We start from the raw sequence: 14,701 nt of genomic DNA on the forward strand, positions 1-14,701 counted from the left end.
TATTCTGTACTTGTACCTTTATCTAATCTGACATTCTTCATGGAATCTTTCTCACACTTCGCAGAAAAAACCAACAAATTCCAATAAAAAAGCTGTCTCAATCAAAACATACAGATAAAGACAGTAAATAAATATCAAGCACACAAACTTAATATTTTCTAATGTTTGTCTTTTGAGGAAGGTATGACTGAATTTTACATTCACTGAAACTGTTCCTTCCCTTTTGTTTGCTTATTCTGGATTGTGTAAATAAAGACAAGCTCCGTTCATTGTTTGATTATAGACCCATGGGTGCTGATCATTAGACTCAATTCATTCTGTAGACAAAAAGACTCAAACACAGTCATTATCTGAGTTCAGGAAGACATAGAAACCTAATTACGCATGCAAACATAATCAGGATGTGCATGTGTAGTGTGTTTGATGGATATTTGTCAATTCAGTTTCAGATCCTCCATGCTGCAAGAGTGGCCACTTATGTCAAGCCTTTTATCCTTAAAGAAAAGTTTGGTGAGATAGATAGGAAATCACAAAATAACCATTTGTGGAGGGAAAAAAAATCCTTCAATTTCTATTACGTTGTTGATATTATAATTTTCTTTTCTTTTTTTGTATACTTTAATCACCGGTACACATGCAGAGGGAGGTAGAGTGGTGGGCAGCTCCTTTTTGGTGAGCCTCAAATGAGCAACTTGTAAGGGGGAGGGCGCCTAGCTCAAGGGCGCCTCGGCAGTGCTCCAGAGGTGAGCTGTCACCTCCCAATGTCAGCTCACCTCCATGCAGACATGGGAATAAGATACAAACTCCACATAGAATAAGACTCAAACTCGAAAATGTCTTGCTGTGAGGCGACAGCACTGTCCACTGCGCCATAGTGCTACCTAAAACTTCAAATTGGAAAACAATCAAATAACACAAAGTACAGTCTATTCAGGACATATTAGATGGCTTATTGATGTGCATTTTAATTAAAGTGAAAATGCAGGCTTATTGGCAGCAGAATCTAGTGTTTGTGGAGTCAAAAAGAAAGAAGTGGTAATTTTCAATGAATAACAGATAACCCACATATAACAGCCACAAAAAAGGAGAGATATAAAGGCGATGACAATAGTTTGTAAAATTGCATTCTTTTCAATCAAAGCAAGCTGCTAATGAAGCAGAGGGCAGCCTGACACAAAATAAAGGACTGATGAAAACCAAGTACTGCCACATGAGCCAGATAAACATGTCATTCAAGTGTGTTAGAATACCAGCATGAAGTCAGTGGCCAAGGTCCGGAGCCGGGTCGTTGACTCTCCGGTCCTTGCCAGGAGGATGGGCCAGGTCTGCTCCAAGCAGTGGGTCAGCTCTGTCCGGCCCATCCCATGACCTGGGATGAGTTGACTCAACAGAAGCTGAAGCAGTTTCAAGGAGGAGTGAAAAACCTTTGAAAAAGATAGTGGACATTAAACTCAAAATTTTCAAAATGGTACAAATCTATCATGAGAGGGATATTAAAGTGCAGACAGCATTGACTGTTTTAATTGGGTTAGCACATTCAGATGGAGATTGGTAATCAGTAGCTGTGAATAGACTTTCATTATATTTTTTTTTACATTTGCTTGAAAGTCAATTTGAAATCGATCTACCACGACATGGAAAGCAAGGACATTAAAACACCTAGAGCTACTTTCAGACCTACAGTAGGAAGTAATGTCATGACAAGCAGCATTGCTGATGGAATTCTCAGAAACTGGGTATCTAATTAGTACTAAAATTTCTGCCCATTTCATTACCATACAAGCTATAGATAACTTCCAGAGAAGGGTTACAAGGCCGTCCTTGTCAAAACTGTTTATTTAAGGAAACCAGGTCTGGCAGAGAGAACTGGGAATGTATCTGTTACAGGGGGAAACATTATTAAGAGTGTGAATGTGTGTTCATGATTTAACAACACGAACACTGATTTGTTACTTGAATCCACAGAGCATGTCAGAAGTTAGTTAGCCTAGTTAGCCTATTCATTACACCTTAAAATAGTAGCTCTACTGGCAGCAGTTTCTGTTCCGTTAACTTAGACATTCACATCACCAACACTACACCCACAGGTTTTTCCTTTAAGGAAATGGCTCACAGATGATACTTTATCCTGGAGGGTCTTCCTGACCAGGAAGACTGCAGCTCTTATCATGTTTCTTAGCTCCTCCTTGGGGATGGTAGCTGACACCTCCAAAAGCCTCTTGGATAGAGCCAGAAGGGCATCTTCTCTATTTGACCAGAATTTTGAATACACACCAGCAACCTGTTAAACACAAAAGACAGGCCAAAAGGTGGAAATGATACATCTAACACAAATATTGGTTACGGTTGAGGGGTTATTTCTGTAGATTTGGATATAGATTTTCAAGACTGTTCTGAAAGGAAATATTTCATACTGTATGTTACAAAACCTGCCAATATCTGTCAATACTTAAAAAAAAAGTAAACATACATTATTTTAGAAAGGACCCCTTACACTTGTGATGAACAAATCTTACCAATATATCAAATGACACTTGGACAAAATTGTTAGTACCCCTCTCTTAATGAAAGAAAACCCCACAATGGCCACTGAAACAACTTGAAGCTGAAAAAGGTAATGATGAATAAAAAATTATTGAAATAAACCAATGAAAATTAGACATCGCTTTTGAATTGTGGTTCAACGGAACAATTTAAAAAAACAAACAAACTAATAAAATAAGCCTAGACAAAAATGAAGGTTAGACAAAAATGAAGGTATCCTTAACTTAATATTTTGTTGCATAACCTTTTGACTCTCTGACCATGACATCACTGTGATCAAACGATTTCTGTAACTGTCAAAAGAGACTTCTACACCTGGAAACGGGTATTTTAGCCCACTCCTCATGAGCAGACTGCTCCAGTTGGGTTTGAAGGGATGCTTTCTATAGATAACAAGTTCTCAGCTTCTTCCACACATGGTCAGTGGAATTTAGATCAGGCATCACAGAAGGCCATCTTAGAATAATCAAGTTTTGCTCTGAACCATTCTTGGGTGCATTTAGGGTCATCATCCTGTTAGAAAACGCAATGTAGTTGCAAGAGGGCAAAAGCCAGTGTCTTCTTGTGCCGGTCCCAAGCCCGGATAAATATGGTGGGTTGTGTCAGGAAGGGCATTTGACGTAAAACTTTTGCCAAATCAATATTCGAATCGAACATATGACTTCCATACCGGATCGGTCGAGGCCCGGGTTAACAAGGACCAGCATCGGTGCTGTTGACCTACAGGGTGCCGGTGGAAATTGGACTACTGTTGGTTGAAGGAGAGGGGGAAAGTGTGTTCGTAAGAGGAGACAGAAGAAGAAAGCCAAGAGTATAGGACTGAGAGTATGGACGTTGAATGTTGGAACTATGACAGGAAAAGGTAAAGAGTTGGTTGACATGATGCAGAGGAGGAAGGTAGACATACTGTGTATCCAGGAGACCAGGTGGAAAGTTAGGAAGGCTAAAAATTTAGGAGCAGGGTTCAAGTTGTTCTATCGTGGTGTAGGTAGGAAGAGAAATTGAGTAGGAGTTATCTTGAAGGAGGAGTTTATTAGAAATGTTCTGGGGGTAAAAAGAGTGTCAGATAGAGTGATGAGTCTGAAGCTACAAAATCGAAGGTGTGATGTTCAATGTTGTTAGTGGGTATGCTCCACAGGTAGGATGTGAGCTGGAGGATAAGGAGAAATTCTGGTCGGACTTTGATGAAGAAGTGAGAGAGTTGTCATTGGTGCATACTTCAATGGACATGTTGGTGCAGGAAACAGAGGTGGTGAGGAGGTGATGGGCAGGTTTGTCATCCAGGAGAGGAACGCAGAAGGACAGATGATGGTTGACTTTGCAAAAAGGATGGAAATGGTTACAGTGAATACTTTCTTTCAGGAGAGGGAGGAACATAGGGTGACCTATAAGAGTGGAGGTAGGAGCACACAGGTAGACAACATCTTGTGTAGACGGTGTGATCTGAAGGAGATCAGTGACTGCAAAGTAGTAGTAAGCGAGAGTGTAGCCAAACAGCATAGGATGTTGGTGTGTAGGATGACTCTGGTGGTGAGGAAGATGAAGCGGCCAAAGGCAGAGCAGAGGACGAAATGGTGGAAGCTGAAAAAGGAAGAGTGTTACATGACTTTTAGGAAGGAGTTAAGACAGGCTCTGGGTGGTCAGGAGGTGCTTCCAGATGACTGGACAACTACAGCTAATGTGATCAGGGAGACAGGTAGGAAAGTACTTGGTGTGTCATCTGGAAGGAAAGCAGATAAGGAGTCTTGGTGGTGGAATGAGGAGGTACAGGAGTGTATATAGAGTAGGAGGTTAGCTAAGAAGAAGTGGGATACTGAGAGGACTGAGGAGAGTAGACAGGAGTACAGGGAGATGCAGCATAAGGTGAAAGTAGAGGTAGCACAGGCCAAACAAGGGGTTTATGATAACATGTATGCTAGGTTGGACAGTAAGGAGAGAGAAACTGATCTATACAGGTTGGAAAGACAGAGAGCGAGAGATGGGAAGGACATGCAGCAGGCTAGGGTGATTAAGGATAGGGATGGAAGTCTATTGACAGGTGCGTGTAGTGTGATAGGAAGATGGAAAGAATACTTTAAAGAGTTGATAAACAAGGAAAATGAGATAAAACTAGGAGAGGTGGCTGTAGTGGACCAGGAAGTAGCAAAGATTTAGTGAAGATGAAGTGAGGAGGGCATTGAAGAGGATGAAGAGTGGAAAGGCAGTCGGTCCTGAGGATACACCTGTAGAGGTTTGGAAGTGTCTAGGAGAAGTGCTGGTGCCCGTTTTTAAGAACAAGGGAGATGTGCAGAGTTGCAGCAGCTACAGAGGCTGAGCTTGCACTAGGAGCTAGTATGACTAAGCCACTGTGGCTCAGTGTAAAGGAATTGAGCAAGCCACAAGAAGCCACACTCTGTGTCCAAGACAGTGGCGCACGGGCAGACGACCAACGCTCGTCGTGGGGGGGCGTTGGGGGACCGGGGGGCCTCCCCCGGGAAATTTTTTTAGAAAATGGGGTTGTTTTCCTGCATTCTGAGGGCAAAATCTTCTGTTCAGTTTACTTACAAAAATACACTAAAGTCAACAGTTCAAGCTGAACTACCTTTATTTCTGTCCTACTTTATGCAGGTATGAATGTGAGATTCAACAATTGAAAACTTCCATTCACTATGTGAAGATACAGTCATACAAAATATTACTCAATGTTTACTTGTAAGTTTTACTTAGACTAGAAGACATTTCAACTTTGACCACCACCAACACCATTGATATGCCATAGTTTAGTTTATTTTTTTAAATTCAATAACATGATTTTTCATTTCAATTTAACAAGGCATGAAAAATATCAAACGAGGTGAATATACATTTACATGCATCGCTGGTTATTCCTGCTGGTCATAGGGAACAAAAGTCTAAGACTACAAACAAGTATTGATAATATCTTTCATTTACCTTCTGATTGGTCTGTCACCACTCCTCCCCCCTCTCAGCATTCACCATTTGTTTGTTAATGAGGACTTTAACACAAACTCTACTATAAAACACTGGATTCTTTTGATCGATCGTCCTCTCCTTGTCTTACAATAATTCGTGGGTTCAGCATGTAAAAAAACAATATTTTTGTTTTTCATTGGACGAGAGGAGGTCATGACCCGAGTGCATATTTAATGATCGGGAGCATTCGGGTCACTTCGGCTATTTCCGTCGGCATGCTTCGGCTAAATTCCGTTGGCATGTGGAAATAGCGGCGCTAGCGCCGTTCGCTAGTGGAAGTAGCGCCGCTCGCCGGCAGAGATAGTGAGCACCGCTAGCGAGCGAAAAAGTTGTAAGTTTTATCCTTTTTTTCGTAAAAATAAGAACGCCACTGTGGCTACACAGTCTAAAAACCTTGTAGCCAATCTGGAATTTACTTTGCCTATGGCGAAGTGGCGAATGGCCAGTGCAAGCCCAGAGAGGAATAAAGCTGATGAGCCATACAATGAAGTTATGGGAAAGAGTAGTTGAAGCTAGACTAAGGGCAGAAGTAGGCATTTGTGAGCAGCAGTATGTTTTAATGCCAAAAAAGAGTACTAAAGATGCAGTATTTGCTTTGAGGATGTTGATAGAAAAGTACAGAGAAGGCCAGATGGAGCTGCATTGTGTTTTTGTAGATCTGGAGAAAGCTTACGACAGGGTCCCAAGAGAGGAACTGTGGTATTGTATGAGGAAGTCTGGAGTAGCAGAGAAGTATGTTAGAGCAGTGCAGGACATGTATGAGGACTGTAAGACAGTGGTAAGGTGTGCTGTAGGTGTGACAGAGGAGTTGAAGGTGGAGGTGGAATTGCATCAGGGATCAGCTCTGAGCCCCTTCTTGTTCGCTATGGTGATGGACAGGCTGACAGACGAGGTTAGACAGGAATCTTCACAGATTTTAATGTTTGCAGATGACATTGTGATCTGTAGTGAGAGCAGCGAACAGGTGGAGGAAAAGCTAGAGAGGTGGAGGTTTGTCCTGGAAAGGAGAAGAATGAAGGTTAGCCACAGTAAGACAGAGTACATGTGTTTGAATGAGAGGGACCCAAGTGGTAGAGTGAGGTTACAGGGAGAAAAGATCAAGAAGGTGGAGGATTGTAAGTACTTAGGGTCAACAGTCCAGAGCAGTGGAGAGTGTGGAAAAGAGGTGAAGAAGCGTGTACAGGTAGGATGGTACAGGTGGAGAAAAGTGTCAGGTGTGATAGAAGAGTTTCAGCTAAAATGAAAGGAAAGGTGTACAAAACTGTGGTGAGACCAGCGATGTTGTGTGGTCTAGAGACAGTGTCACTGAGGAAAAGACAGGAGTCAGAGCTAGAGGTAGCAGAGATGAAGATGCTGAGGTTCTCTCTGGGAGTGACCAGGAAAAATAGGATCAGGAATGAGTGCATCAGAGGGACAGCGTAGAGGTTTTGGAGGTCAAGTCAGAGAGGCCAGACTGAGATGGTTTGGACATATCCAGAGGAGAGAAAGTGAATATATTGGCAGAAGGATGCTGAGTTTTGAACTGCCAGCCAGGAGGCCTAGATGAAGACCAAAGAGGAGGTTTATGGATGTACTGAAAGAGGACATGAAGGTAGTTGGTGTGAGAGAAGAGGATGCAGAAGACAAGGTTAGATGGAGGCAATTGATTTGCTGTGGCGACCCCTGAAGGGAAAAGTCGGAAGGAAAAGAAGAAGAGAAGATCCTGTTAGAAAACATGACCTGCGATTGAGACCAAACTTTCTGACACTAGGCAGTACATTTCTCTCACAATGTTTTGTGAAAGACATTGTAACATTTCATTGCACCTGCGGTCCATGTTCAATGTGGTAAATGCCATTTCATCAAACACCACAGTGGTTATGTCGCCCTATAAATGGGCACACTGACTGAACACAAGTTTGAAGACCCCTTTTGATCCTAATTAGAGGTCATATCTTGGTTTATTATGTCCCTGTGGTCAAATTACTTTCAATCTTTTCTAGGAGTACCATCATTTAAATCCGGACCTGTTTCATTAGATTATTTCTAGATCCTGCTTCACAGTGGTGATGTATTGTAATTGTCAGCATTCATGTGTTCTTCCGTCCGTCCATCTGTCCACCAAATATCTTCGCAATCATTGCAGATAGATAGATGAAACAAAAATTACATTACTTGGGCGGCAAAGGGGATGAAAATGAGATGACCTTGACCTTGAGAAAACTAGGTCAAGGTCAAATTAGTAGGTCAGAACACTAGCTTTGATGTTTGACCTATGCAAGTAGACCAGGGTAAAATTTTGAATTCAGGGGTGTTGCAGGATGTAGCAGTCTCTGACTGTCTTGTTACATCCCACTTCAAAGCGGTGATGTATTGTAATTGTCAGTGTTTGTCAGTTTGTTCGTTCATTCGTATGTCCACCAAATATCTTCGCAACCGTTGCAGATATAAAAATGAAAGAAAAAGCACATTACTCGGGCGGCAAAGGGAATGAAAATGAGATGATTACCTTGACCTTGAGAAATCTAGATCAAGGTCAAATTCCAACTTTTCTACACTCAGGAACCGGATAAGATAGACAGACGAGGGAGAAGGCCAGTGTGAGCAGGACCATAGATCAAAGCTAGTGCTTTGATGTGCCTATCCACGAGCTTGGATATATGGTCAAAGCTAGTGCATAGATTTGACCTACCCTGGAAGGTCAAAGCTATGCACTTGTCAGGCACTACTTTCAGAGTGCCCTGACCTACCCTTTGCGGAATGTTGCAGTCTCTGACTGCCTTGGTTCATGTTTGAAATTATGTTTGAACCACAGTTGGAAAACAATGTCTGATTTTCATTGGGTATTTTTCAGTAAATCTTTATTTTTTCATGTTTATATTTTTGCTTTATTTTTAAAATTGTATTAATTTTTAATATTACAGTGGTACCTCTACTTACAAACATCTCTTCATACGAAATTTTGAAGTTACGAAACGCCTCAACAGGAAAATATTGCCTCTTGTTACGAAAGAAATGTCAGGATACGAAAGGTAAAAATACAGTATGGGATGCTACTCGCAGCTCCCAAAGGTTCCTGAATGCAACATTCTTTCAGCTGCTCTGCCATTGGCTATTATCTGGCATCTTACTGGCATCCCATTGGCTAAAAGGGACCTCTACCATATGTATCTATGTGTGTCGATAGATAGGGGTCTCTGCAGCGTCCTCGTCATTCGGCCCTCGACCCACGTGTTCTGATAGTTTTACGTAAATTAACGTAAATTTTACGTATATTAACTTTTAGAGTATTCACTATGGACCCCAAGAAAGTGAGGGAGAAAAGTGTGGGGCGGCAGTGGCTCAGCAGTAGAGCAAAACGTCTTGAAGACAGGATCACCCAGCCATCGGGGATTTAAATCCCGCTCCCACCAGAAGAACCATCGGAGTGTGAGCCGACGGTGGGAGGCGTCAGCTCACCTCCCAGCCACTGCCGAGGCGCCCTGGAGCAAGGTGCCGTCCCCCCTACAAGATGTTCATTGGGGCGCGACCCTTGTGCACGACCCGCCACTCTGCCTCCTTCAACCTCTGTATGTCCTCTCTCTATACTAACTGCATGCCTACAGGCCCCTAATGTGTGCTGTGTTCTGGGACCTGTAACCGCCGTATGTGTAATTAACACATACTGTATATGTATATGTGAAGTGTGATGTGTAAAAAGAATTTCCCCAAGAGGGACAATGAAAAGTAATGGTTATTATGGTTAAAAGAAAAGAAGAAGAGAGTTTTTTGTCCATACAAACAAAACAAGAGATAATAGAAAAGCATGAAAATGGGATGTGTTTAGTTGATCTCGCCAAAGAATATGGCCGTAATGCATCTACAATCGCCACGTTATTAAAACAAAAGAAGCCATAAAACACTGGGAGTTTAAGGCATCGCATCGGTGGTTCGAGAAGTTCAAACGGAGGACTGGAATTCACTCTGTTGTTTGGCATGGTGAGGCAAGTAACGCATGAACCAAAGAGGGCAAAAAACAATGAGGACAGCAGTTAAAAAGGTAAATGACCATCATTTTTATTCTTTACTCTATTCTTTTGTTTTTTAAGATTATGCACAACTCTCATTTATTGTTAAATTATTTCATTGTAACATGTATTTTTGACATGTTTTGATGCATTTTTATGCTTTATAAAACATTTACAGTACAGACCAAAAGTTTGGACACACCTTCCCATTCAATGAGTTTCCTTTCTTTTCATTACTACTGAGTTTGTAGATTCAAACTAAAGGCATCAAAACTTTTAATTAACACATGTGGAAATATGAACTTAACAAAAAAGTGTAAAACAACTGAAAATACGCCTTATATTCTAGTTTCTTCTAAGTAGCCACCTTTTGCTCTGCTTACTGTTTTGCACACACTCTGCATTCTCTTGATGAGCTTCAAGAGGTAGTCACCTGAAATTGTTTCCACTTCACAGGTGTGCCCTGTCAGGTTCAATAGGTGGGATTTCTGGCCTTATAAATGGGGTTGGGACCATCAGTTGTGTTGTGCAGAAGTCAGGTGGATACACAGCTGATAGTCCTACTGAATAGACTGTTAGAATTTGTATTATGGCAAGAAAAAAGCAGCTAAGTAAAGAAAAACAAGTTGCCATCATTACTTTAAGAAATGAAGGTCAGTCAATCCGAAAAATTGGGAAAACTGTGAAAGTGTCCCCAAGTGCAGTCGCAAAAACCATCAAGTGCTACAAAGAAAGTGTCTCACATGAGGACCGCCCCAGGAAAGGAAGACCAAGAGTCATCTCCGCTGCGGAGGATAAGTTCATCCGAGTCACCAGCCTCAGAAATCGCAGGTTAACAGCAGCTCAGATTAGAGAACAGGTCAATGCCACAGAGAGTTCTAGCAGCAGACACATCTCTAGAACAACTGTTAAGAGGAGACTCTCTGTGAATCAGGCCTTCATGGTAGAATAGCTGCTAGGAAACCACTGCTAAGGACAGGCAACAAGCAGAAGAGACTTGTTTGGGCTAAAGAACACAAGGAATGGACATTAGACCGATGGAAATCTGGTTTTGTACTGATGAGTCCAAATTTGAGATCTTTGGTTCCAACCACTGTGTCTTTGTGCAACGCAGAAAAGGTGAACTGATGGACTCTACATGCCTGGTTCCCACTGTGAACCATGGAGGAGGAGGTGTGATGGTGTGGGGGCGCTTTGCTGGTGACACTATATAATTCCATATGTGTTAATTCATAGTTTTGATGCCTTCAGTGTGAATCTACAATTTTCATAGTCATGAAAATAAAGAAAACTATGAATGAGAAGATGTGTCCAAACTTTTGATCTGTACTGTATGTCTGAATTTTGGGGGGCTTGGAACGGATTAGGGCACTTGCATGGAAAACGCGTCTCTACGAAATTTTCTATTTAATAAATTTCTTCCAGAAACAATTAATTTCGTAAGTTGAGGAACCACTGTAATTTTATAATCACTTTTGCCAGTTTCACGTTGTTTCAGTGACTGTTGAGGGGCTTCCTTTCATTAGTAGAGTGGTTCCAATTATTTTGTACACGTTTCTATGTCAAATATTTGTCAATAACACAAGTCACTCTTTCAAAAAACATTTACAAGTGACACACAAATCAATTTGACGTTCTATTGAAGGATTAATTATCTTACCTGCTTGTGATACACATGCACAAATACTTGTATAACATATAAAATAGGCCACCATCTCAAAACACAGAATACCCTTAAGAGATGACATGTTTTGTTTTAGGTGTAAGGTAAATATGTAGAAATATAAAGACAAAAAAGCCCATTGTTGCCTTAGTGTGCCATATTGGTCCATTTTACCAGGCTTTCTCCATAGACATCTATTGGAAGACCAGCTTCCCTTCGGATCTCCTCTGTAAGAAGTTCTCCACTCATCTCAGGGCTATTTGGAGTCCCTTGGGTATGAGGTAGGGGGATTTGTTGTTCTGCAAGGCTATGAATGGCCTCCAAAGGCCCGTCTGTCCTCTGAAGTGCAGGCAGCAGCTTTTCATCATAATACACACTGGTAACCTATCAGCACAAGACAATATCAGCACACAAAATAATAATCTTCTTTGGTATTGCTTGATTCAAAAGCACAACATGACTAAATCCCTCCTCGTCCAGCCAGTAATGTCTGCACTACGCAGAAGTCATCTAGATGACTTGTACAAGGCTCAAAGCTCTGCCTCAATGCTGGGCTGGCAGCTGAAGGAGTCAGTCAACTGTTGCACGCTTTTAATTAAATAGTGAAACCAAAACCTGTAGTAAGGCTGATCTCTGTATTTGTTGAGTCATTACCCTGGTCAAATCCTTCAATGTGTTCTGTGTTCCAACATGAAAGAAACTGCAGACACAGGATGCTAGACTGTGTTTGATCATTTTCATAATAATAAAGGAATATATGCAAGTGGAACAAGTTCAGATTAAGTTGTCTACCACTGGATCAAGCACATGGTTCATCACTGTTTTCTATCCACAGGGCTCAATAAATGAGGATTGGAGATGCTCTTACTCTTTGCATGTCATTAGGTGTTGGACAAGTTTAATGCTGTGTAAAGCTGTTGTGATGCTTGGCACAGTTGACATATTTGACATAAACCCACTTACATCCATCTGGGGGACAGTGGAGGCGCACGGTTGGTGGCTGTTTAATTTGGGGGCAACAATTCCCCTGTCTGGCTGTTGGCTCTGAAGAGTATCTGTTTTCTTCTCATTCTCATACGGGTATGTGGACACAAAGTGCTTGATGGGGATTGAAAGGTGACCTGCTGAGAACTGAACGAAAGAGGGAACCTCTGCTGCCTTTGTGATCTGGTGACATTGTGGCACATAATACAATTAAAAATGAAGTAAAATTTGAATAATTGATATTTATGTATTGTTAAACACATTTTATCTGTGTGACAGGGAAAAAATCATCCTCTGTAGCTGATAACTGACCATTGTAATATCCAGCAGGTTGTGGACCTCCAGCTGCTGGTAGATGTTCCTCCTATACTCTTCCATCAGCTCCTTCTTCTCCTTGGCAAGGTTATAGTCTTCCTTTTCGATGGCACATTTTTTCTCCACATCATACAGAGCTAAACGCTCTCCTACCTAAAGGATTCATGGACAAAGAGAAGACAGACCTGTAGTGACACAGTAAGACTAAAATACATGTTTGGATTGAAGCAGTGCTTTTATAGTATTAGAGTTGTAATGGCTGAGTAATATCACAGATTTCTTTAATTCTGAATTAAGTAAAATTAGACATGTAGAATTTTTGCCGGTTAGTTAAATGCTCAAGTGGTTACTATCCATAATCTGAAATACTATAAATTTAAGTACTATAAATTTATTTACTATTTACTATAAACTACTTTTAAGATTACAGCCATCTTGAAAAATTTGATTTGGAATCTTTTATTATCTTTTTTTTTTTTTGAACTATAACATCTTTTTTGCCCCTCACAAAAAACACCAAGCAGGAATAAAAACACGAGGACAATACCAAGCTTCTGTCTGGTATTTCAATGTATAATCTAATAACAGAAACCACACTCTGACATAGTGACAGCACAATGGCAAAGGATTTTCAACATGACTACCTTGGTAGGGGTTGTGTCTGTGATGCGAAAATGCCATGCCAACAAGACGTTAGTGTCTATGTGTGTCATCTGATTACAGACACGTTAGAGGTTGGGTGTGGGAGAGACACTACAAGAGGACCATCGGCGCAGCTGTTGAGCCTATTAAGAATTCATGGTTAGCATGGTAACACAGTATACAAAGGAGTTCTGTAACAGGAATCTGAACAATGTTTAACCACTACTGTTACAAACAGTGGTGAAATTACACTGAGGAGTGCAAAAAGAAAAAAAAAGTTGCAAGACAACAATCACTGAATAAACAAGGCAGTGAGAGACTGTGACATCCCGCGACACCCCTGAATTAAAATTTTTACCCTGACCTACTTGCATAGGTCAAAGATCAAAGCTAGTGCGCTGACCTACTTTCATTGATCAAAGCACTAGCTTTGATCTATGGTCTCACACTGGCCTTCTCCATCGTCTTTCTACAGTATCTTATCCGGATGATGATGATGATTATGATGATGATGATGATGATGATGATGATGATGATGATGATGATGATGATGATGATGACAATGACGATGATGCTGATGATGGATTACATTTATATAGCGCTTTTCTGGACACTGTACAAAAGTTGAAATTTGACCCTGATCTAGTTTTCTCAAGGTCATCATCTCATTTTCATCCCCTTTGCCACCCAAGTAATGTGTTTTTGTTTTCATCTTTCTATCTGCAATGGGTTCGAAGATATTTGGTGGACTAACGAATGGACAAACAGATGGACGGACGAGCACACAAACACACAAACGCTGACGATCATCGCTTTGAAACAGGATGTAATTCTGTTTTCAGTAGCAGTGGTAGTTCGTGGATAGCAATATGTTTTCACTGTGACACATTGGTTACTGCTTTTATAATTGTAACTATATTCATCCAACGTTACTGATCTATATTGCTTCTTGGGATAAAACTACAAAAATAATGAACATAAATATGAGCTGATAGCTGCCTCCATGCTAGATATTAACTAATAACAGACAGATACCAACCTATGAATGAGATGTATCCTGTACTGTATGTATTCTAAGTAGGTCATTTGAGACTGTGTGGCTGGAGTAGAGAAACTGCTGAGAAATGTGGTCATTGCTTACCAAGTAAAAACGTGCCAAAGGCAAATAGAGAAAACAGAGCTAAGAGGACTAAATGTGGAAACTTTTTCAGAACTTGTACTTCTTTAAAAGTAGCAACACCTTTATGTTACAATATTTCACTCAAAACTGGACTGTAGAGTCTTTACATACATGCATGCAAGCATGCCCAGTTAAATGTAGAATGTATGTTTGATGCTCATTGCATATGACTATCCTCTGTAAAAAGCATTTTGATGTTTGTGTTTGGACAGGTAAATACAAATACATGTAATACAAATGTTACATGTGTTGTCTTGGTTATGGCAGTTTAATTGAAAAAAACAAATCTTAAAAATTCAATCTACAAAATTTTTTTAAAAAGTAGACAGAAAACTAAAATATTTCCTTTTTCATTACTTTTGAGTTGGAAAAATGTAAAAATTGTACTTTACTTCAGTAAATATAGCTTTTTAC

At 40.7% G+C, this 14,701-nt stretch overlaps 1 protein-coding gene across 6 annotated transcripts in view; it reads right to left on the reverse strand.

Annotated features, from left to right (window-relative positions):
* Window positions 1-14,701, reverse strand: part of cep104 (centrosomal protein 104) — a 36,755-nt gene that overhangs the window by 15,372 nt on the left and 6,682 nt on the right. For 5 of the 6 annotated variants that reach the window (XR_011038173.1, XM_068334530.1, XM_068334494.1 and 2 more), the window contains exons 8-12: window positions 12,463-12,618; window positions 12,130-12,333; window positions 11,341-11,550; window positions 2,114-2,281; window positions 1,251-1,424 (exon numbers count right to left, since the gene is read on the reverse strand). Coding sequence is in view for 5 of the 6 variants with exons in the window: in XM_068334530.1 (XP_068190631.1) it covers window positions 1,251-1,424; window positions 2,114-2,281; window positions 11,341-11,550; window positions 12,130-12,333; window positions 12,463-12,618 (912 nt within the window). In the remaining variant the exon portion in view is untranslated. The remainder of the gene's footprint in view (window positions 1-1,250; window positions 1,425-2,113; window positions 2,282-11,340; window positions 11,551-12,129; window positions 12,334-12,462; window positions 12,619-14,701) is intronic. The other variant, XM_068334522.1, reaches the window with a different exon arrangement.

The sequence above is a fragment of the Antennarius striatus genome, chromosome 2 (genome assembly GCF_040054535.1).
Source record: "Antennarius striatus isolate MH-2024 chromosome 2, ASM4005453v1, whole genome shotgun sequence".
NCBI lineage: Eukaryota > Metazoa > Chordata > Actinopteri > Lophiiformes > Antennariidae > Antennarius > Antennarius striatus.